The sequence below is a fragment of the Lontra canadensis genome, unplaced genomic scaffold (genome assembly GCF_010015895.1).
Source record: "Lontra canadensis isolate GAN:19392208 unplaced genomic scaffold, GSC_riverotter_1.0 scaffold30, whole genome shotgun sequence".
Lineage (NCBI taxonomy): Eukaryota > Metazoa > Chordata > Mammalia > Carnivora > Mustelidae > Lontra > Lontra canadensis.
In genome coordinates, this window is record NW_022631024.1 from 6,424,912 (window position 1) to 6,447,518 (window position 22,607).

The 22,607-nt window shown below is 43.3% G+C and overlaps 1 protein-coding gene across 1 annotated transcript in view; it reads right to left on the reverse strand.

The window, feature by feature from the left end:
* BRINP1 (BMP/retinoic acid inducible neural specific 1) overlaps positions 1-22,607 on the reverse strand; it is a 170,616-nt gene that overhangs the window by 100,627 nt on the left and 47,382 nt on the right. Inside the window, exon 2 of the mRNA XM_032865723.1 lies at positions 22,297-22,564. Within this exon, the coding sequence (XP_032721614.1) occupies positions 22,297-22,514 (218 nt within the window). The 5' untranslated portion in view covers positions 22,515-22,564. The remainder of the gene's footprint in view (positions 1-22,296; positions 22,565-22,607) is intronic.

Genomic DNA, 22,607 nt, shown 5'->3' on the forward strand with positions numbered 1-22,607 from the left:
TGGAAAGTGAGAAGAGAATAGGGCCTCTATTAATCTGTCTGAGAACCTCCTACCTCATACAGAACGCTGACCAACATAGATACTGTCTGGAGAACACCATGTGTCCCAGGAGTTCCTCATTCTTTAAGATCTCATTACCTCAGAAACCTAGAAGAACCCATGTATTAGCCAATAACCCACTGACATAAGTCAGAAGACTAGTGTTTTCCATTCTTGACTAACCAGCCTTCTTAGAATTCTTTCATCTTAAGCCCCCTGAAATTTGATAATTTCTCACAAACCATTACAATCATCTAGTACAAGCCATTACTATCTCTTGCCTGGGACATTCTGATAGTCCCTTCATTGGTCTGAGCTTTACACTCTAGTTTCCCCCAATGGTTGATTCAGTAATCCCTTAATAACTAAATCAACAACTCATAAGGCACCAGAGGGAAACTGTCAAGCAAAACCCCCTATAGATAACAGTTATAAGCAGATAAATCTAGTAAATAAATAAATAACAGCAACTGCTTAAAGATAATGGAAAACACCCAAAAGCAGACAGAAGCCATAGGAGAATTTATTCTTGAAAAACTACCACTGAAAAAGGCAAGAATTGCAAGTCTCTGGTTTCCTGGCCTGAGATGCTCCCCAGCCCCAAGACAATAAACGGTGGTGGAAATCTGCAACCTCACGGGCCCAGAGCAGCAGACAGCAGAGGTCAGGAACAGAAGAGCAGAAGGAAATTACAAGGGAGAGTCTTGCAGCAAAAGGAGGGAGAACCAAAATCTGAGTTTAAAAACTGTCCCAACTAGATGCTAATGGCTAAGCTACACAAGTGTAGGAGAGACCCCAGGGGATCCAGTGAAAGAGGAGGCAGAGAACAGAAGGGAATCCACCCGTTAGGCGCCCCTACCCATTAGTTATAGAAAGGCACAGGGAAAGATCTCCGTTTGCTGCTTTTTAAAGACTGAGCCTAAATGTGCACTTCAGGTGGTGAAAGGCGAACCCTTATGGGCTTGAAGTTTCAGAAGATGAAACCAAAGGTGGGCAGAGCAGCTGAAAATCAAAGGGATAGCGGGAATCCTTAGAAACAAACCAAAGAGAGAGAGACAGAGATTCTCTAAATTGGAGTATAACCTCTCCCCAAATGTTTGGCTGACCACAAAATTGTGGAGGCACACAGAAGACCTGCAGAGAACCAAGTAGAAAAAGAAGCAGCTGGAAGTCGTGAAAACAAAGCAGGAATATCAGTGCTGGCATACTATAGCTGAGATAAAATTTTGTGGCAGGAAGTCCAGGCCAAGTTAACTGCATACTGTAACAACAACAGCAACAGCAGCAAATAGTGGGGAAAAATACAATATAATCCAAAGATACTGAGCCATAGTATTTATGATGTTGTTTTCAACCAAAACTATATTTGCAAAGAAAATAGAAACTATAGTTCATAAAAAGGGGATAAAGGGCAGGCCCCAGAAACTAACACTAATAAACCTGATGTTGAATTTACCAGACTTCAAAGCAGCTATTATAAATATGTTCAAAATATTTTTAAAAAATACATTTAAGAGATTCAAAGAAATAAGGAAAAAATAAACAACAGATAGGTGGAAACTCTACATAAAAAATGGGAAATTCTAAAGATGAAAAGCATAACAATTGACATTTTAAAGTTCCCAACAAAGGCTCACCAGCATAATTGAGATGACAGGGAAAAAGAAAAACAACAGTAAATTTGAAGACAGATCATAAGAAATTATACAACCAAATGAACAGAGAGAAAAAAGATTGAAGAAAATGAACTGCACCTCAGAGACAACAAGTAGGTAGTCAAAGACATGGTAATCAGTCTCAAATGGAGAGAAGAGAGAGACTAGGGAAGAAAAATATCTAATAAAAATATCTAATAAAAACACCCCCAAATTTGGTTAAAAACATTAACTCACACAAGGCAGATCAAGCTCAAACAGGATAAACACAAAGGCATCAACAACAATAAAAAACCCTACAGCTAACTTCACACTAGTGAAAGAATGCATGCTTTATTTTCTAAATCGGTAACAAGGTAAAGATTTACATTTGCAGCCCTTCTATTCAGCATTTTACCAGAGGTTCTGGCCAGTGAAGTCAGGCAAGAGAAAGAAAGAAAAGACATATAGACTGGAAAGGAAGATGTGAAACTCTTCCCAGACAGTGTGATTGCGTATGTAGAAAATCGTAAGGATTCTACAAGAAACTATCAAAGGTCACTGGTGAAGATAGCAAGGTAGGAGAATACACTATAGAAAACTCAATTACATTTCTATATACGAGCAATGAAAATATTTTAAAAAATTAGAAATGTATTTACCATTCAAAGTTAGGAATACTTATGATACGGGAGACAAAGGCAATAGGAAACGTAGATAAAATGAAATGTCCTTGTAACCTGCAACCCATTGACAAGTATCTGAGATAGGCAGAGTATAACATTCCTCCAGGAAACTCCCAACTGTCTTAATGTTAATACTTTGCTGGGGGAGAAACAACCTTAGCTTGACAACTGCAAGGCCTCCAGTTTCCTGAGGATCTTCTTTAATACATGAAAGTCCTCTTAGAAACCTTCCATTTTCCTTACTTCCCCCAACTCCCAAGTATACAGTCAGCCATTCCTCACAAGCCCAGTGCAGCAGCTCTTTCTGCCCAAGGGTCCTGACCGTCCCTGTTCTTTATAATAATAAAAGTCATCTTTTTACACCAAAGACATCTCAAGAATTCTTTCTTGCCCATCGGTTCCGAACCCCAACAACACACTCCAAACACAACATGACTTACAAAGTATGTTACAACATGTATGCAGTGCTAAATGCAAAATATTATTGGATAAAGTCAAATGTCTAAACAAAGAGAAGCAGTAAGCCAGGTCCATGGATTGGAAGATTTGACGTGGGTGAGATGTCTTCTCTCCAAACGTATAGACAGAATCCCAATCAGATTTCTAATCAGTATCAAGAATGGTATAATCAATATAACACTGTGTTCACACATAAGTAGTCAGTTGATATTCAAGGAACATATCAATGCAATTTAATGGGAAAAGGAATGTCTTTTCAACCAATAGAACTGGAAAAACTGGATATTCACATTGAGAAGGCAAAATAAATATGGACCCTTCCTTGACACCATGCACAAAATTTAACTTGAAATGAATCATCCCAGGTTCCACAGGTCTACACGTAATTGTGCCAGAGGCAGTTCTTAGATATATGACCAAAGAGGTGTGGGCAGCAATGCCTTGGCTTATCCTTCTGCTTTCATTCAGCTAATTGCAACCTCTTGCAATTTATATGTGCATGATCAAGTGTGATTTGTGAATTCCTTATTTAGTTTTAACTAAGCCAACCCTCCTGAAAAGGGCAAACAGCTTTGAGAGTTTCTTGCAAAGAAACTACCAGTTGAAGCAAAGACCGATAATACAAGCAAAAAAAAAAAAAAAAAAAAAGCAGAACTAGTGTTTCTCTTCCTCTGGATTAAGTACTTCAGTGGTCACGGTACAAAGCAAAAAATCATGACAAAACAATCATATCTGCCAATTGATTTAAATTAACCCCACAGACTTTTGACATAAGAGTTTATATCCACAACTGCTAAAAAAAAATACACGGTAAGTAATGAACTAAAATAATGTTTTAAAAAATTCAACTGTTTTGATCTATTCTTTCATATATTTTGAAATGTCTATGCTTATATAATAATAAACAATAAATATTAGGATATATTTATAATGACTATGGTGGTATGATTTTTTTTTAGTGATAAGGATGCATAATCTTTAGTGGCCACTGACTTAGAAAATAGGGACAGGGAAATAAGATCGGAAGGAGGAAGTTGGAATAGGGAAAAGTACATGAATTGGAAGCTATATACAGGAGAGAGAATAGTGATGAATGGAATATTTGAGCAGCATATCAAGGAGAATAAAGACACAAACTCTACAGTCTAGAATCCTAGACCCTTCTCTTATTAACTGCATAATCTTGGGCAAGCTACTTACTTTCTTCATTTACAACAGTCACAGGCTGGTGGAAAGATAAAACAATATAACCCACATAACGTGGTTACCATAAGTCTGAAACACGGTACACATTCAAGTATTAGCAATCACGATAAAAATTATTATTATTATTACTACATTTTATTGGGTCAGGAAGACGAATTACTTGAGCATACTCTCCAACCTTCTGGCTTGGACCTTTGACCGATGATGGTGCAGTATGTGACTGAGAACACAGGAAGAGAAGAAATTGGTAGAGGGGTAACGTGAGGGTTCTGAATTTTCATGAAAAAGTCCAGTGGAAATACCCAGTTGGTGGCTAGCTGATAGGACTGTGGGTTCTGGAGGAGAGATGGCAGTTTGGGAGTTGCTGGAAATGTAGGTGATAAGGCGAGACACAGGAGTGAGGGTGATTAGCCAGGGAGAACAGACAGAAGACCACCATTCAGCCTATGATCTGGAAGAGGAGAGACCCACAGAGAAGACTGAGAACATCAGAGGGGCGCCTGGCTGGCTCAGTGGGTTAAAGCCTCTGCCTTCAGCTCAGGTCATGATCCCAGCGTCCTGGGATCGAGCCCTGCATCGGGCTCTCTGCTCAGCAGGGAGCCTGCTTCCTCCTCTCTCTCTGCCTGCCTCTCTGCCTACCTGTGATCTGTCTATCAAGTAAATAAATCTTAAAAAAAAAATCAGAAACTGATTTTTCAGTCCCCTAAACTGGTCGTCAGACACTCAGAGCCTCCACTCATAGAATAGACTCCTTAGAAAAATTAGTAAAGGGCGCTATCTCTAATCAGATAAATGACAGAAGAATATCGATTGTAGGCATGATTATGCAATCTTGCCTTGTCAAGGGTATCCAAGGTCACTGAAGCCAATTTCTCACCTACGCTTACATTCTCTTTTGGTCAGACTACACAAATTAGAAGCACTTTGGTGAGAGGAGAGTGAGTGCCCCCCTCATCTTCTAGCAACTGACCATTAAAAACTTCTCACCTGGAAGACTGTTTTCCAGTTCTCTCTCTGGAACTAGCCCAGGAGGAACTCTCTGATCTCCAGTGCCAGCTCTGTATATGTAACTTTACAAGCTTTCTGCATGTAAGAGGTATTGGTCTAGGACCAGGGGCTACCTTCTCTGGTTCTTTCGGATGGACAGGCTTCCAAGTTACTCCTGAAAATCCAGCACCCACTGACAAGTGCATGAGGATGTTGAGAAATCTGAAGATGTCTTTCACCTGGCCTTGTCTCCCAGAAGTGGGTGGGTGGAACTCAGCGACAGAATAAGATCCAAAAAAAGGAAGAGAATTATACAGTAGACTGAAATAGAACAGCATAATACATACAGCTATGCATCTCTCTCTACCATCCTCCATCCACAAGAGACAGAAGGATTTCTGCCCTTAGGAGTGGTGAGTTGGCTGTTTTTAATGACACCACATCGATCCGCTAATTTTAAGAGAACAATCTTAGAAGAAATATTTTGTTCCCAGAATCTAGGGATCACACTTGATGAGAGTTAATTTTCTCAGATCTCTGAAAGGCTAAAGGACCCGTGAAAGCAGACCATGTAAGAATGGCGCATGCCTTGGGGCGCCTGGGTAGCTCAGTGGGTTAAAGCCTCTGCCTTTGGCTCAGGTCATGATCCCAGGATCATAGGATCGAGCCCCACATCAGGGTCTCTGCTCAGCAGGGAGCCTGCTTCCTCCTCTATCTCTCTCTGCCTGCCTCTCTGTCTACTTGTGATTTCTGTCAAATAAATAAATAAAATCTTTAAAAAAAAAAAAAAAAGAATGGCACATGCCTCACTGCTCCTTCTTTCAAAAACCACCTCTGGAATCCTTCAGCAGGTACAAGGTAAAGGACTGCATGTTTGCAAAGCTCTTCCATTCTCTTTTAAAAAGTAATGCAATTAGGGGCACCTGGGTGGCTCAGTGGGTTAAAGCCTCTGCCCTTGGCTCAGGTCATGATCCCAGGGTCCTGGGATGGAGCCTGCATCGGGCTCTCTGCTCAGCGGGGAGCCTGCTTCCACCTCTCTCTCTCTGCCTGCCTCTCTGCCTACTTGTGATCTCTATCTGTCAAATAAATAAGTAAAATCTTTAAAAATAAAAAAAAATTTAAAAAAATTAAAAGTACTGCAATTAGCATGAAGGCTGAACCTAAACGGAGTACCAGAAAAAAGAAGGGGCTCATCAAACAAAAAGGCAACTGTGGGCCAGTTACGATGAGCACTGAAAGATGAGTCAGAAGGCTTGGATACAAGTCAACGTTCCACCTCTTGGCAGACAGATCAAACTGCGCAGATATTCAGCTGCCCCAAACTCTGACAACCTCATCTTCAAAATGGGATGGTGTTACCCACCCTATATGGGAAAGTGTCTTGTGAACTTTAGAGCATGACCTAGAGAAAGCATATGTGAAGGAAGAAGGAAGCAGCAGCACAGGAAGAAAAGTGCAAAGAGGGAAGGAACAAGTGGGAGGAGAAATGAGAATTGTGGAGGATTAGAAAGGAAAGTTTCCCAGGTCATAAAATGATTCAGCATCGAAGATGGCACAGGACACAAGCTCCTTGGTTCCCAGGGCTGCTCTCCCTTCACCCCTACCCCCGCACCCCCAGCACCCTTCAGAGCCAGTGGTTACAAGCCCAGAGTCTGGAACCAGACCACCTGTGTTGGATTCAGTAACTTCCCAACTGTGTAACCTTCGGCAAAATTCTTCTGTGAGCTTCCATCTCCTCATCTACATAACGGGGTTAAACGTAGGAGCTGTCACATAGGATTGTTATGAGGATCAAATGGCTTAATAGGGGTAGGTTATGTAGTTATTAATATATTCAGTATCACAAGCGAGTTTATTCATTCCTTTCTGTGTGTGCTTTTATTTTTCAGTGTTGTTCTTGGCTCTGGAACGAAGTCCAACGGGATTCTGTTAGGGGATTCCCCCATTATCCTATTCATTTCAGCTCAACTTGCAACATCAAGTAAGGAGGTTCTGCCGCCAGAACGTTCTCCTTTTGGAAGCCCTACCCCTTCTTAATGATGATGATGATGATGAAGATGATGATGTAAACCCAGGCTGAGCTGAAGCTGTTACGGAGTGAGGCCTCTGTGTGTCTTCAGCAAGTGCAATACGATCTACATTTCCTTCTGCTGACAAGCATCCCAGGCCTGGGTGCCCAAGTGCCTGTTCGTAAATCAAAAGAATATTGAACTCATTATGTTCCAGCACAAGTTATCCTTCATCGGTCAATTTGTCTGGGTCAACCGTTCTTGCACATTTATTCTGGACATCTAAAAGATAGGACGTCCAACAGCCCGTCTCCAATATTAGAGCTGCCATTCATTTTGTTATCCTAAAATGATATTCTGAAACCGGGCCATTCAAATGCAATTATTAGGTACCAACACACTATCTTCCATCAGAGCAGTGGAAGGAATCCAAATTCAGTCCCAGGGTGCCAGTAAACAGGAACAATAGGGCCCGTATCTACACGGAGGTGTTGGGTATACCAAGCACATTTACTTTCTCTTTCTCTTTAGAGTATCACACTCTGCCGCTCTGTGGGGGACGTCAAGATTTTAAGTTCCTCTTTAAGGAAAAGAAAATTGAGGCTCAGAGAGGATAGATCATTATTCAAAGATCTAATGGAGAAAGAAAAAAGCCTCGAATGCAAATCTTCTGTAACAGATTGAATTACCTACTTCACCCTCTGCCTTCCTTTCTTCCTTGTGTTCAGGAACGAACTTCAAGCTGTTCTCTCCAGTACCACGAACACTGCAGCACCTGGTTTTCACACTCTGTCTTCACCCCAAGTTCTCCCTTCGTTCCCATTGACTAGCAGCCAATACCCTCAGCCTCTCGGCCCCTTTACCTACTTCATCCCAATGATCTCCCCGCCCCCTCCAGTCCCTCCTTCTTCCTATAGTTACTCCAAGAACGTGTCATTTCCCAAAGCCCCTCTAACTCCACCGTATCACATGAAAATATTCCGGTCTTGGACTGGTCCACCACAACACCTGCTCTCTACCTCTTCAAGATCTCCAGACTCAAGAGGTTTTCCTTTCCCTTTAAGCACAATCTACTGGCTTCACTTCTTTCTGGATCGACTTAGATCCAATGATCCATCTCTGTGTTCACTTTTGGCCAATACTTTTAACTCCTTTACCCCATTGTTCTTCCATCTCATCCCCTTGAGAAACCCCTACTCTGTTTGAACCTACAACCACCATCTTTGCTCTTACCTAGAATGTACAGTTCTTATGGAGAACAACAGCCCAGTTGCCCAGACTACAATCATTATCAATAGATGGTGAGGAACATTATCAGAGCCCTCGGTGTTTCCCAGTGATCCCCTTCTATTTCCTTAATAAGATCCATCTACCATTCTGCAGACTAAGGATTTCAAAACACTACAAACTCTTTTGGGCCCTCCCCAAGGCCTCCCTGCTCAGAGACTGGCTTTATATCCTACTTCACAAAGAGGAAAGAGGCCATAGGATGTCTTTTCAAATCTTGAGGGAAATCAATACATTTGCATCCACACCCTCTCTTTCCTTTCTTTCTTCCTAATTAAGCTGAAAGCTACCCTTCCTTTTGCCCCCATCGATGCTTTACCTCCCACCCTGCCTCTTCAGGAATTGTTCCATCACAAATAACCCCACTCAGACCCTCAGCCTCAGCCTCTCCTTTTCTTAATGGTCTCCTCGCTTAGAAGCCAAGGAACAACACAAAAGATTTTCTCTTTGTTTCACAACCCTGCTCCCTTTCTTGTTGTGCTTCTTTAAAAAAAAAAAAAAAGTCTACTTCCTTGCTTCTCACTTACTTCTCAACCCACTGCAATCTGGCTCCTGTCCCCAACCTTACAGTTAAACATCTCTTGCCAAGGTCAAGATTTTAAACACAAAAGGCTATTTTCAGTTCGTACTTTATGTTCTCCATCAGAACCCATGGCCCCTGATTACCCACACCTTCCTTCTTAAAACATTCATTTATTGGAGCTTCCATAGTACCAGACGTCCCTGGCTTCCCTCCTATACCACTGGCCAGTCCTCAACTTCTCAAGGCTTTTCTCTGCGCATGCTAAACGAATTCTTCAGAGTGAACACGTCCCTCAGGGCCATCTACAATGACTATCGGTAACCTGGTGGCTCTGAATACTATTGTTTTTTGTTTGTTTGTTTGTTTGTTTGTTTTTAATCCAAGGGTCAGAACCATTTGTACAACTGCTTACCAACTCTCCATTTGGATGTTACAGCTAGTTTAAATTTAACATTTGCACAGCTGACTCATCATCTTCAATCATACACAACCCCAAAGTGTCCTTGTTTTGCAGAGCTGCCTATCTTGATGAAAAGCGCCACCACCCACACAACTGACCAGGTCAAAAATGTGCTCCCCTTCTCTTTTTCCTATTTAATCAAGATCTAGGAACTCAACACTTAAGGTATGATCATGTCCCTTGCTTCTTGGGTCTTCCTGCTTTTCAACCTTCAAATTTCAATACTGAGTCTTTTATCTCTTTAGAGTATCTCAATGTATAATTTCATTTACATGACATTCTTGAAATGATGAAATCATAGAGACAGGAAACAAAGTGGTGGCTGCCAGGGGTTAAGGATGCTAGGGGAGGGGGGGAGTCATGATGATAAAGGGACAGCACAAGAGATCTTTGTGATGATGGAACTGCTTTGTGTCTTGATGGTGGTGGTGGTTACATGAATCCACACATGTGATGAAATGACTCAGAATGATACACATGCATTGTTCCAGTATCAAGCTCTAGGTTTTGCTATCATATTATAGTTATAGGAAATGTAACCATTGGGAGAAACTGGATGAAAAGTACATGAGACACCACTGTACTGTGTACACAGTTGTACTCTGTACAACTTCGTGCTTGTTTCCAAAAAAAATTATAAAATACATCGATCTCAAATCTTCATTGATGCTACTTTTGTCCAAAGCACCCTCTTCTCTTACCTGGGGTATGCCACAGCCTTCTATGTCTCTGATGTACATTTTGTGCCCTCTCACACAGTTGTACTCTGTACAACTTCGTGCTTGTTTCCCAAAAAAATTATAAAATACATAGATCTCAAATCCTCATTGATGCTACTTTTGTCCAAGGCACCCTCTTCTCTTACCTGGGGTATGCCACAGCCTTCTAGGTCTCTGATGTACATTTTGTGCCCTCTCTCAACTTTTCTTCATCAATCCATTCTCTCCATTTATTTCTTTCTTTCTTTTTTTTTTTTTTTTGGTAACACTTTATTTATTTATTTGTGAGCGAGGGAGACGGAGAAGCAGACTCCCCACTGAGCAAGGAGCTGGACATGGAGTTCAGTCCTAGGACCTTGAGTTCATGACCTGAGCCAAAAGGCAGATGCTTAATCAACTGAGCCATCCAGGTGCCCCCAGGAGTCACCTTTCTAAGATGACAACATGACACGCTCTGCATCTGGGCAAAATCCTCCTAAGAACTTCCCATTGTCCTTCGGACCTGGTTCCTAACTTGTGTGCTGTGATGCTACCAGAGCACCACGGAAAAGTCACAGTGGCACGGGGAATATTGTAAATGTTCAAGAGAAATGAGAGATACTTGACATTTATTGAGCATCAAAGAAACTACTAACCCGAAGTGGTTTACAGTTTCAACATTAAAACACATCCATTCCTTTCATACAGCATACCTTCCTTGAGGTGGGTTTTTGGCAGAACTACAAAGTACTGGAGAAAAATGAATGAGGAATAGGAAATGAGGGCAGCAGTACCCAATTGCAAAGTTTAAGAAGCAGACACTGTGGTTATTTAGGAATAAAAATCAAAATACTGCTTTTTCTTTAGGTTTGCATGCATCGTTTTTCAAATGGCCACTAAACTTTTGGGGACATAAATATTTCATTAAGCTGTTCAGACCTAACTACTCAATAAACAGAGTTAGGATTTCCCTGGCCTCCAGGAACCGTAACAAAATCATTGAGAGAATCTTGAAATGAGAAGGTGTGAAAGGCACCACCTTAGGATAAAGTGCAAAGTCTTGTCTATAACATACACCGAGCTCCATGACCTAATCGCTGACTTACTTTCCTGGCCTGCATGCTAACATTTCCTCTGCCTGTCACTCACAGTGAGTGACTGCAGACCCCAGAACAAGTCGGTCCCTTCCTGGACATAACCTCACAACACACACACACACACACACACACACACACACACACCCTCTACATTCATATACCTAACTGCTACGGTCTAGATCTCAACTTTAAAAAAGGATGAATCCCCTTCTTTTACAAATCCTTCTTTATACTAGCACTCCATGTTATTAATCTCCTTCCCCAGAACTCTCTTAGGAGGGAGCAATTTGATTCCCGTGCGTGTCCAGCTACCTACAATGCTCCTAAAGGCACAGATGCGTGCTGCTTTGTTAACAACAGAGGCTCATGCAGCTCTTGCACAAGGTACAGACTCTACCAATGTATGTCAACTTCGTGCACAGGGGAGCAACTCCTTCCCAGATCAGACAATCAGACAAACGATTTCACTGTGCCAGATACTTCCAGATTACTTGCATTCAGTTCCTTCTTTCTCACACAAGCCACACCCTCCCTAAATGTGATCTACAACGGATGTCAAGCTACAGTCCCACACAGGATGTCACGAGTGCTCAGGAATGGAAGCTGTACCTTGCTGAGCCATACAGTTTGAAAAACAGGAGAGTTACTCCCCCCACACCAATACACCCCCTTCTGAAATGGGGCTGATAGCTGGAAGGTGCTTGGGTGAAAAGCCATGCCTGGGGGGACGAACATCTCCTGAGCATTACACATCAAAGACAACCTGGCGGGTGCAGTGCGGCGGGAACTGGAAGATGAGATGTCGCAGATGGCTCCCATCACCTGTACTGATTAATAAATTAGATGCTTACAAATCATGGGATGTGTACTCTTTATGCGAACCCATGCATGCTGGTGGCTTAAGGCTAAATTGCAGGCTTCTGGATTCCAGCCGTATGTGCCTCAGGGCATCAGAAATCTTTCTGTTTCTTTTTATTTTCTTCCTAACAAGTGTCCTTTTAGTCTAAGAATGGAGCCAATGCTACCGTCCAAGGGCATCTAATCCATAGGGCAGATTGAGTTTGCCTCTTGTTGTTGGAGGTCTCCTGCAAACCCTCGTGGAGTCCCTGTTGAGGAACTTTAGGAAACAGTGCTTCAGATATATATATATTTTTAACTACCAATCCTCAGGAACTTTCTCCATGCTAAAATGACCAGATGTTATCTTCTTAAATCTTTGCAACAATTATGGGATATATCCCCATTTCACAGATGGAGAATTTGAGGTCAAAAGGTTTAAGTAATACACCCAGGACCTCACGGGTGGGAAATGGCACAGCCAGGATTCAAACCAAGTTCTGCCTGAGTCTTAAGACTTGCTGCCCATCACTCAGGGATAGCGACAGGTTTAGATTCTCAGAAGCTTAGATACGGACTTGGTGCTAGAAGTTTCCATGGAGGTTTGCAGAGGTTTGCAGAGACAAGCCAGGTCCAGATAAAGGGTGGGATGCAAAGCTTTCCTCCAAGCCAGTCTGAGAATCCACTGCTAATGAGACTCAGTAATTCTTATGCCCAGAACGAAGGCCTTGAGAGATAAAGAAATTGCCTGGAGTCAGAAGCCTGGGTATGCTGGTTCCTTTCAAAAAGGATACAAAGGTATCCAGCAGCTGTCGATTGTATATGGAAAAAACAAAAAAAGAAAAGTGCTTCCTGCCACAAGGCGCCAAGAATGGAACTGGGGCAGGTAGGCCTGGATGCAGCCCAGGAAGGGAGCTGCCTGACGGGTGGGTCCAGAGCAGCTCCGTTGGTGGCACAGAGTCCAACTTGGGAGTTAATGAACTCCATCTTTATCGACTCCGTCTTGACTCCAGCGCTCCCCTCCTTTCCCTTGAATTATTTCCAGAGCTTGAACACCCTTCCCTCTCACTGCCTTCCACGCATCCTATCTGCAGCTGCCGCCGCCAGAGCAATATTTCTAAACGCGTTATCAGCCCGTGTCCGTCTCCTGTTTCAAACCCTTTAGCATTTTCCTGTTGCCCAAATCAAGAGAAGCTCAGGTTCTAACAGGCTTACCCAGAGCCCATGGCAAACTCTGAGAAGCAAACAGCACAGCGGTCCTCGGAGCCCCAACTGACCACGATATGGACCCGAAGTCAGTGTTTTTCAGACTGGAAGGTCCACTCCACTGGTGGAGGCCGAAATCACTCTAGTTGGTGGGGAGCCACATTTAAAAAAAAAAATGAATCAGAGGTGCCGGTGTGGCTCAGTTGGTTGGGCATCTGCCTTGGGCTCAGGGTCCTGGGATGGAGCCCCATGTGGGGCTCGCTGCATAGTGGGAACTCAGCTTCTCCCTTTGTCCCTGCCCCTCCTCCCCTTTCCCCTGGCTCGTGGGCTCTCGATCTCTATCTAGTAAATAAATAAAATCTTTTAAAAAAATTAAAAATAAACGAATCAGAAAAGGATAGACAATAACAGAATGGAATAGAAAATATCAAAATATATGTATAAGGGTAAGTATTTTTTCCTGAATTTTCATTTTTGTCATGTATCTGTATCTCTTTCTATAGGTTTATTAAACCTATAGAAAGAAAAAACATTGCTCCAAGTAGGGGTTTAGTAATCCTCTGACAACTAGCTAGAGCTTGCTTTTGGTTGCAACAAATCTGCCATTCCAAATTTCTTTCATTGTTGCATCCGAGCTGCTATCCAGCCTTCTGTCCTACTTCACTGCTACTCAACACACACACACACACAGAGACCTATAGATCTAAGGTTTCTCCCACCTCTTGTTTTCACAGGCACTGCTTTGTCCTCCTGGGCTGCTTTTCTCCCCCGCAAATGTCTTCTCACAAATTCCTCCTCCTCCCTAAAGACTGAGTTCAATACCCTTTCCTCTAAGATGCCTTCTTAGACTAGTCTTTTCCTCCCATCCTTCCCCCTTCACAAGCCCAGGGCTAGGGCAAGTTGCCCTCCACCTCCACAAACAGAGCCCCAAGGGCAGGATTCAGCCAGGGAACTCAGCACAGGCACTGGGCTTATTTGTCTTTGGTCAGTTTTCCCCAAGATATCATGGGTTCCTTGAGGGGGAGGATCAAAGGTTCCTCTTCCATTCCCCAAGGGAATGCTGCAGAGCCTCGTTGGTAGGAGTCTGGAGATCAGTAAACATTTTTCAAATGAGTAAGTAAGCTGTGGGCGCTCCAGATCATGGACCCAGTCCCTGTCTTTGTTGGCCAGGGTTCGGAGCATGGAGTCTGAAGCTGCAAGGCTTGTCTGTCTTCTTCTCCAAATTTCCCCAGTCCTAAAGGTGGCCAGGATTGGTGTCACTCACTCCACATGAGGGAGGTGTGCAAGCTTGTCCATTTTCAGACCCTGCTCCCAAATGAAGCTGGACGATTCCTTGGCCACAACTGAAGAAAACTAAGGTTTGCAGCTCATGAATCAGTTCAGAAATGGCGTGGGTGCAAAGAGGTAAAGCGCAGCAAAGGTACCAATTTGGCAGCAATAAAGCTCTCGTTCTTGGAAGTGGAAGATCAATTTTAAATAATCAACACAAAACATTATCTTTGAATGGATGCCAAGTGGCCCAGAAGATGTTTGCAGTATATCCTTCCCCATCTCTCTCTATTCAGGGAGAACTTGAGCAGAAATTTGGATTAAATGACGGATAATGTAGGAGAAGGGCACGGGTATTGGTTCTCACCAATGACACCAGCCTCTAAATGGCTGAAATTGACAACTATAAACCTGAGACACTGTCCTGTTCTCATCATCTTTCATGCCTAGTGGGCATGCTCTAAAGGGATAAAAAGTTATCTGTTAAACCACTTGGTCCAAACTGCTTGTTAAGGACTCAGGCCATTGGTATTTGAACCTAGCAATGGAGCCTGAACATCTTACTTCCTAGGGAATTCTGCAGTCAGAGGAGAAACCCACCAGATCTCCCAGATCTCCTGAAGGAATGGGGATCATTTTTTCTCTGCCTTTCTGCAGCAGAAAACCCAAACTGATTCACCATCCTAAATGCAGTAACTTCTGCTCTGGTCTGAGGTTATGTCTTAAAACATGCAAAATCCCCTGCCCTTCAGCCCTCCAGCCAGACTCTTTGAGAACCTGGCCAATAATCACACTACTGCAACCATTCCCATTCAGACTTGCGAAGACCAAGATCTAAGATCTAAGACCAGAATCACTACCCTTTTTCCTTTTTTGTTTTTTTCCCAAAAAATTCTTGCTTTCAAACAGAATTTCTCAACCTTTACCCCAGTGATATAATGTGTCAGAGAATGCTTTTCTGTACATGGCAGGATGTGGAGAGGTATCCTGATTCCCGGCCTCGTTCTGTTAAATGCCGGTAGCAGCCCCCTCCCCAACCAGCTGTGACAACCCAAATCCCTCTGGACGTTTCCAAATGTCCCTTTAGGGAACAAAATCACCCCAATAGGCAATCATTGCTATTAGGTCAGTGGTTCTCCCGCCTAACCTAGACCAATGAAATCAAAATATCAGAGAAAGGACCCAGGCAGTGGTATTGTTTAAAAATTCTGCAGGTGACTCTACAATGCAGGTCCTCCTTTGCAATATTGAATCAAGGTCTTATCTCATTCCTTGACCGTGGCTCTGGCCTGTTGAAGTCCCTATCCCTATACAACCGGCAGGAATGCCAAATTCCAAATAAGAAATGGTAGCACAGAAATTTAGGAAATGCAAAGGGAAAGAGAGGGAAAAAAAAAATAAAGAAAAGGTTTCTACCTGCAACAGGGAAAATGAGGCTGCTGGTTTTTTTTCTCTTTCCATTGTAAACCAGGATGGGACAGACTTAGACTAAAATGTTCCAAGCAAAAGTCTGATAAGTAAGGGAGCTTCCTCAGCCACGTTCCAGCTTTCCCAGCTAAAAAGGTGTCCCTTTAAGAGGGCTCTGACACAGGCTGTGTCCAAAGGAGAGACACTCAAAGCCAGGTAGGGCCAGCAACTCCTTATACCTGCTCTCCAGAATTCCAATACCTCTGAGAATAAGAGGTTGTGGGGTCAAAGAGATTTGGTCAAGTATTTTTAATATATATTTTATATATATGTGCATATAAAATTTGGGAGACATAGGTTAAACACACAAGCCCTGGAATCTCCTTGCCTATGCTATATGCCACTCTCCCAGAAATGAGCTCTCCTTCCTTGGATAAGGTTTCTAAACAGAGAAAATGTATACGGTGTGTTCACGATGGATATGTGGTAAGCTTTCACGTTAGCAATTCACTTACCATCATTGTTATTATTTACTTGACTATGGGATCTTTTTTGCTATCACTCCAGAAAACACCATTTAACATCTCACTGAACTGGAGTTCCATGTAATCTACTTGAAGAAATGCCAATCGAGACTGAATTTTCCTGCACTACTAAAAATATAACCCCTGTGCCATGGGATGTTAAGATCTATCTGGAATCCGGAGGCTGGTGGCCTCAAGTTCAACCACCAGTATCCTGAGAGGTTCAGTGGTAGACTTCCCTTACTGTCATTTGTCTGTAAGCTCCTTGAAGGCAGTCCAAGCTACCTTGTACTTTCTTGGTTCCCCAGGGCAAAGCATCTGGAATATCTAGGTACCCAACAGATACTCTTGAATGATTTCTGGATAAGGACCGCATCTCATTCACCTCAGGGAGTCCATCCACCCTGCCCTGGCCCCATTCATTCAGCCAAGTAGCTTTACCACAAAACCTGCTGTGGATATTTTTGTGAAATACATCAGGGAACCATTAGGATATCAGATTAGAGCTGAGATTCATGCAAGTCTGAAATAAATGTGCGAGACAGTTAGGCAATCAGACTTGGTTTCCCAAGATTTGATTTACACTCAACTTTCAGGTATTTATTTAGGGCTCTGAGGAAGGCACACCATGAGCCACAAACCACTAGCTCAGCAACCTGCAGGGAAAACCACTCAATATGAAACCACCTTTCATGTAACTGCTACATTTTGCAATTACTGATGAGCTCAAAGTCAGGAAAAAATAAACAGAAAATAATACACAAAAAGGCAGGAAACAACTTTGGATCACACTGCCTTTTTTTTTTTTTTTAAGTAACAAATACTAAGGGACAAGACTGATTTCTAAATTATCTCGAGAACGAAAAAAATCATTTCTAGTAATGCCATCAGCCATCTGAGATAAAGGGGTAAATTCTGATTTTTATAGGTCCCGCCAAATTCCAAGGTCCAAATGTTTGACAGCAAGTTACTTCTCATCACAAACACAGAAGGCATTTCATAGGACCTCCATTTTGCAAATGAGAAGCCTGAGCCTCAGAGACGTTCTAACTTGCCCAAGGGCAGAGGGAGTTTCTCAGTATCTGATGATAAACAGAGTAACTTAGACAAAGTCATAAGAGCATAAGGTAAGGGCTCCACTGTGGGATCTCAGACACCCGCTTCTGGTTCCCAGCTGAGCCACTTCTCAGACATGCAACGTGGACAATTTGCTTAGCCTCTTGGTGCCTACATTTTCTTATTCATAATATGGACAATAATAGCATTTCCCTCCCAGAATGGCCGTGAGTATTTAATGACTAATGTATGTATGGGCTTAGCAGAAAGTGAAAATCAATGATTTTATTCGAATGATGATTTAGAATCTTAATGAGAAATAATTTGCAGATAGAAGAACATCTAAACTGTACAAAGCATTCTCACATGAACTGTAACTCATTGGACCTGGTGGGTAGGACAGACGGACATCATCATCCCTTCCCACAGAGGAGAAAACTGAGGACCTGAACACTTCCTTATCCATTCCTATCTGTGGAATGATAACAGTGTGCTTACTGATTCTTGTTTTGCTTCTAGCCTCCAATCTCAACTCTGAGTTTGAGGGAGGAGGGGGTGGACACTACTGGTGGTGTGTGTGTTCATGTCTGTGTGCAAGCACACTTCATTGTTTTCTTTTGGTCATATCTGCATGACCGAACCATAGCACAGCTCATGGCATAGGACTGATGTTAAATTCTATGAATGAATGATACACAGAATGCACTGGCCCAGGATGAGAAAGCCAGAAAGTGGGTCCAAAATAAACAAAGCCTGAGTCTCTACATTCCAAGTCCAGTCCTCTCCACTACTCCAGGCAATACCTTCAGAGGACAAGATTTCATGGAATCATGGGATTTCAGAAAAGGCAAAGACCTTGAAGATCACCTCGGCTAACACTCTCATTTTGCAGACGACAAAATAGAAGCTCCAAAATCCCATTATTTGGGCCAAAAGCGTGCATGAAAGAGGCAGAAGAGGTAGGCCAGCGCCCAGGTTACCTAACTCTGAGATCAATGATGTTGGCAGGTGCATGCAGAAAATCGCCCAGCCTCCATGCTTCCGCTCAGACTGAGGCATGACAGAGCGTGTGCTTTGGGCACCTAAACCACTGTTTGTATGCATCTTATGGCCTGGCTTGTGAAGCAACCTGAGAAAAGGTTTCTGCTGGGATTTGACGGGAAAAACTCCCTTCCTTGCCTGTGGCACTGAGTCCTTGTCCTGAGTCTATGACCTGAAACCAGCCTCTGCATGCATATGATGAGGAGGAAAGAAGTGGCCTTAACCCACTGAAGTGAGGAGAGGAGATCTCCCCTCAGATTCTTTCTGAAGCTCCCAGATCAGCCTGGGGCCCAGCTTGAGTGCAGGGTGGGGGAAAGCAAGCTAGCCGAAGCTAGAGGGCTAGGGCACCTCCATAAGGCCGGCTGTCTAGCACAAGACAGTGTGGCATGTTCCTGGAGAAAAGCCTTGTCATGATGCAAATGTCGAGTGTTTGATGTGCTGGGTCTACATGAGCACACAGGGAGGTGCATTGGAAATCGCCGGAAGACGTGTTTTCATGCTTCAACAAAGCAGCATGTGATGAGGACAAAGTGTCACTTGACAACCACCCTGAGGAGCATGTCCTAGTTGGCTTTGGCTCAGGTCTGAATCTGGCCTGGAGAGGCACACGTGTCTCTGGGTACATATCTACACGTGTGTCCATGTGCCGATCAGGTCAGGAACCCCACCTGGTCTTTGCACGTAGTAGGTTCCAAATCAATGTTGGTGGTATTAATGATCTCCCAGTTATATCTACCCTGCACTTTCTTCTCTGTAGCACTTAGTGTGCGTGTGTGTGTGCACGCACGCACACATGTATGTGTTTAATTAATGTCAGTCTCTCCTAGGAGAGCAGGGACCATGTTTGTTTTACTCATCATTGTATCGTCTGCCCCAAACGGTGCTGGGCCTCTAGCTGGTGCTTAATAATTATTTGAGGATTAAATAAATGAAGGAAGGAATAACTAGATGACCAGGGGCCTGACTTCTGGGTCGAACTCCATCATTTAATTAACCACGTGACCTCGGTTAAATCTTATACTTAATTTTAGAACTAGAAAGCATCCTAGAAATCAGCCCGTTGGATGACAGCATGCTTTGCTTTAGCAGTGGGATCCCAAAGAAAGCATATGGAACATCAGAACACGAGAGTGGAAGAGTAAGACCGTCTCTGTGTAAATGCTGTGTACAGCTGGGGGGGTCCTGTTTGGTCACCCCTCACACAAAGACAATTTGCTTGTCGTCCTACACTGCAATAGCTTTTATGACTTCTTTCATTGATTCTCAAGGTTTTAAAAGAGCATAGGCTGAAAACCACTGACATTATCAAGGCTACCATCTGATGGGTGAGGAAGGTGGGATCCAAGAGAGGAAGGAGTTTGCCTAATGTCACAAGACCGGTGCCCAGAAAGCTGGCGTTAGTATCCAGATGTCCTGACCCCCAACCTCATTAACAACTTTTACCTTCTTAGTTCTCTCTAAAACCAGGCCCCAAATATTTACAAAGTGGTTGTGAGGCAAAATGTTTGCAAGAGCCCCTACAGAGTTCAGGAACACTCAATGTGTGGACACCATGGTGGCCAGAAGGAGGGCTCTGGGGTCAGGTGGGTCCGTATTTGGATCCCAGCTCTGTTCCTTACCACCCGGATGAGCTGGAGCCAGGAACTCAGCCTCCCCAAGTCCTGGTTTTCCGATCCGCAAAATGCCAAGGCACTGTTCACCTCACAGATTGTTGTGAGACGTCAGTGACATCCTTTGATGGCCCATCATAAGTGCTCTGTGGTTCTACTCAGGGTATCCACGTGGGTCTAGGGTACTTCAATAGTCATCACAGGCACCAGTTAATCATCCACCATGCACGCTAGCTACCTTCCAAACCCCAAGCACAGCCATCATGTTCAAGCATTACTACTCATCTCCAATCCCCAGGGTCTAGCACAGGGGCAGGCCTATGGCAGTTGTTAAGAAACATTTGTAAATAATGAATGGATGCCTTTCTTTCTATCACATTCATCGGTATGGTTACGGATTTACAGTCAGACTTTGTTTCCAGTCTGGCATCCACCATTTTCAGCTACAGGACTTTATTCAAAAGTCAGCCATCTTCTAATCTTTAAAATGGAAATGTGAGCCCCAGTCATTCAGCTGTAAGATGTCCTCAGGAGGCCCACATGGAAGTGAAAGCCAACATGTCAAACCAAGATGTGATCGTTGTCTGACAAAACACAGACAGGGTAAGATACCTGCATCTCCACCATTTGTTCTATTCCCTTAAATCCTCTGTCTCAGCCCGCGTCTTTCCCGGTCCCTGCGATGTCAGAGAACAGTGTGTTCTGTCGAGTCATTGGGGAGTGCCCACGTTTGGTTTACGTGTGTTCACAAAGAACCATGGCTATATTACACCAGAAATTATGCCGAGGACCCAACTTTGAAATAATGTAGGTAACTCTCATTCTTAGGTGGTGTAGGAATAGTTCTCCCAAGCACTGGTCTTCTGAATCAATAAATATAATTTAAAATTCCAATACTCTCTTTTGAAAGAAACTCCCTATTTTTCACCCTTGTGCTCCTTCCCCCTTTCCTGCACACCCCATATCCATGCTCCCATGTGTTTCTGCTTTCTCTCGTTCCCAGAGGACCTTCCCCCAGTAACTCTCTGATAACTTAGCACCCTTCAAGGCTCATCTGTGAGCTCTTTCATAGATGGAAACTTGCAAAACCTCAGACACTATTCAACGTAGGATTTGAATATTCAGCATTAAGTCACATCCCTAGCCTACAATGTCACAAAATGTGCAAGGGAGACATGCCCATTGTCATAACATTTACACAGAAGATTTACAATCTAAACACATACCTTCCCAGATGCAGGTCAGGGTCCTTTCCTCCACCATGCTCCCTGGTTCTCCCATTCTAAATGGCCCAGAAGGGTTAAGGGTATGCCCCTTCTTCCTTGACCTTAAAACAAAGACTACACCTCTAGAGAGTTTCTTGCATCCCCCAACTCATTTAAGTTCACAACATTGATTGCGTGCTTCTGATACATGATAGGACAAAACCACTCAAGAGGTCTAGAATTGAATTGCATCTAAGTTCTGCCCTCAATGGGTTTCTAGTTACGTGAGAAAGGAATACAAAGATGCACTCTAACTTCAGACCATTTAAAACTAAAGGGATATATGTATAGAGAGCCGTGAGAATATCAAAAAGAGGGTAAAAAAGTGGAATGGGGAGAATTGAAGATGGTTTCAAAGAGGAAAAAACTTTGGGCTAAGTCCTTTTGGGTGAGCGACATTCCAACAGGTCAAGAACCAAATCAGAAAAGGCTATTTTTTGACAGTCCCTACTTGTTTCCAGATGCATGATTAGGTTTAGGTAGGAGGCTGGTACATTAATAGCATTTGACAACAACACTACCTTCATCTGATGTGGTTGATTAAAAATCCTGTGACTGTGGGTACAGATAAAACACGGTATGAAGCTGAGGCCTATCACATACTGCCAGTGGAACTTCAGGCAAATCATTTGGCCTAGCTGAAGACCAGTGACGTCGTGCATAAAATGGAGAGAACAAGTAGAGTCTACCCATGACGACTATGACGAAGGCTTAACTGAGATCGTGTATACCAGGCAGTAAGCACCATCCACGCCTGGCCCACAGTCAGCACTCAGTAGATGGCACTCAGCACTCAGCTAACACTATTCCCTCTTGTCCTTGTCATGGTTCATCTCTTGTGCAAAGTACAAAAACAAGGTGAAACTACAAACAGCCTCCTGACCCCATGGCCCATTGTTCCTCCATACGGCGAGACCCATACTCACGCCTGACCCCAAATAGCACTCTACGAATGAAAGGCACAGGAGATGGGGACAAGCTCAACCCAGGTCTTACCTGTATATTTTATATCTGGTTGTAAATCCTTGACGGTGTCTTTCCACAAAGGATAGGTAGCTCCTGGAGTGGTGGAAAGGCCCCCTGTCTGAAATAAGCCAATCAAATTCCTTGGAGACATGTTGGTCTGTCCCAGCTGGTTCCTGGTGGGAGGGCTGCACTGAGATACGGCCCCATACAAACAGGAAGTAGAGGAGCTCAACAAACCTCCAGTTCATGCTTTTCTGCCGGCCTTTTTCCTCTCATTCTTGCTCCATTCTGTGGAGTCCTGAGGAGAAAGAATTTAAAAAAAAAAAAAAAAAAAAAAAAAA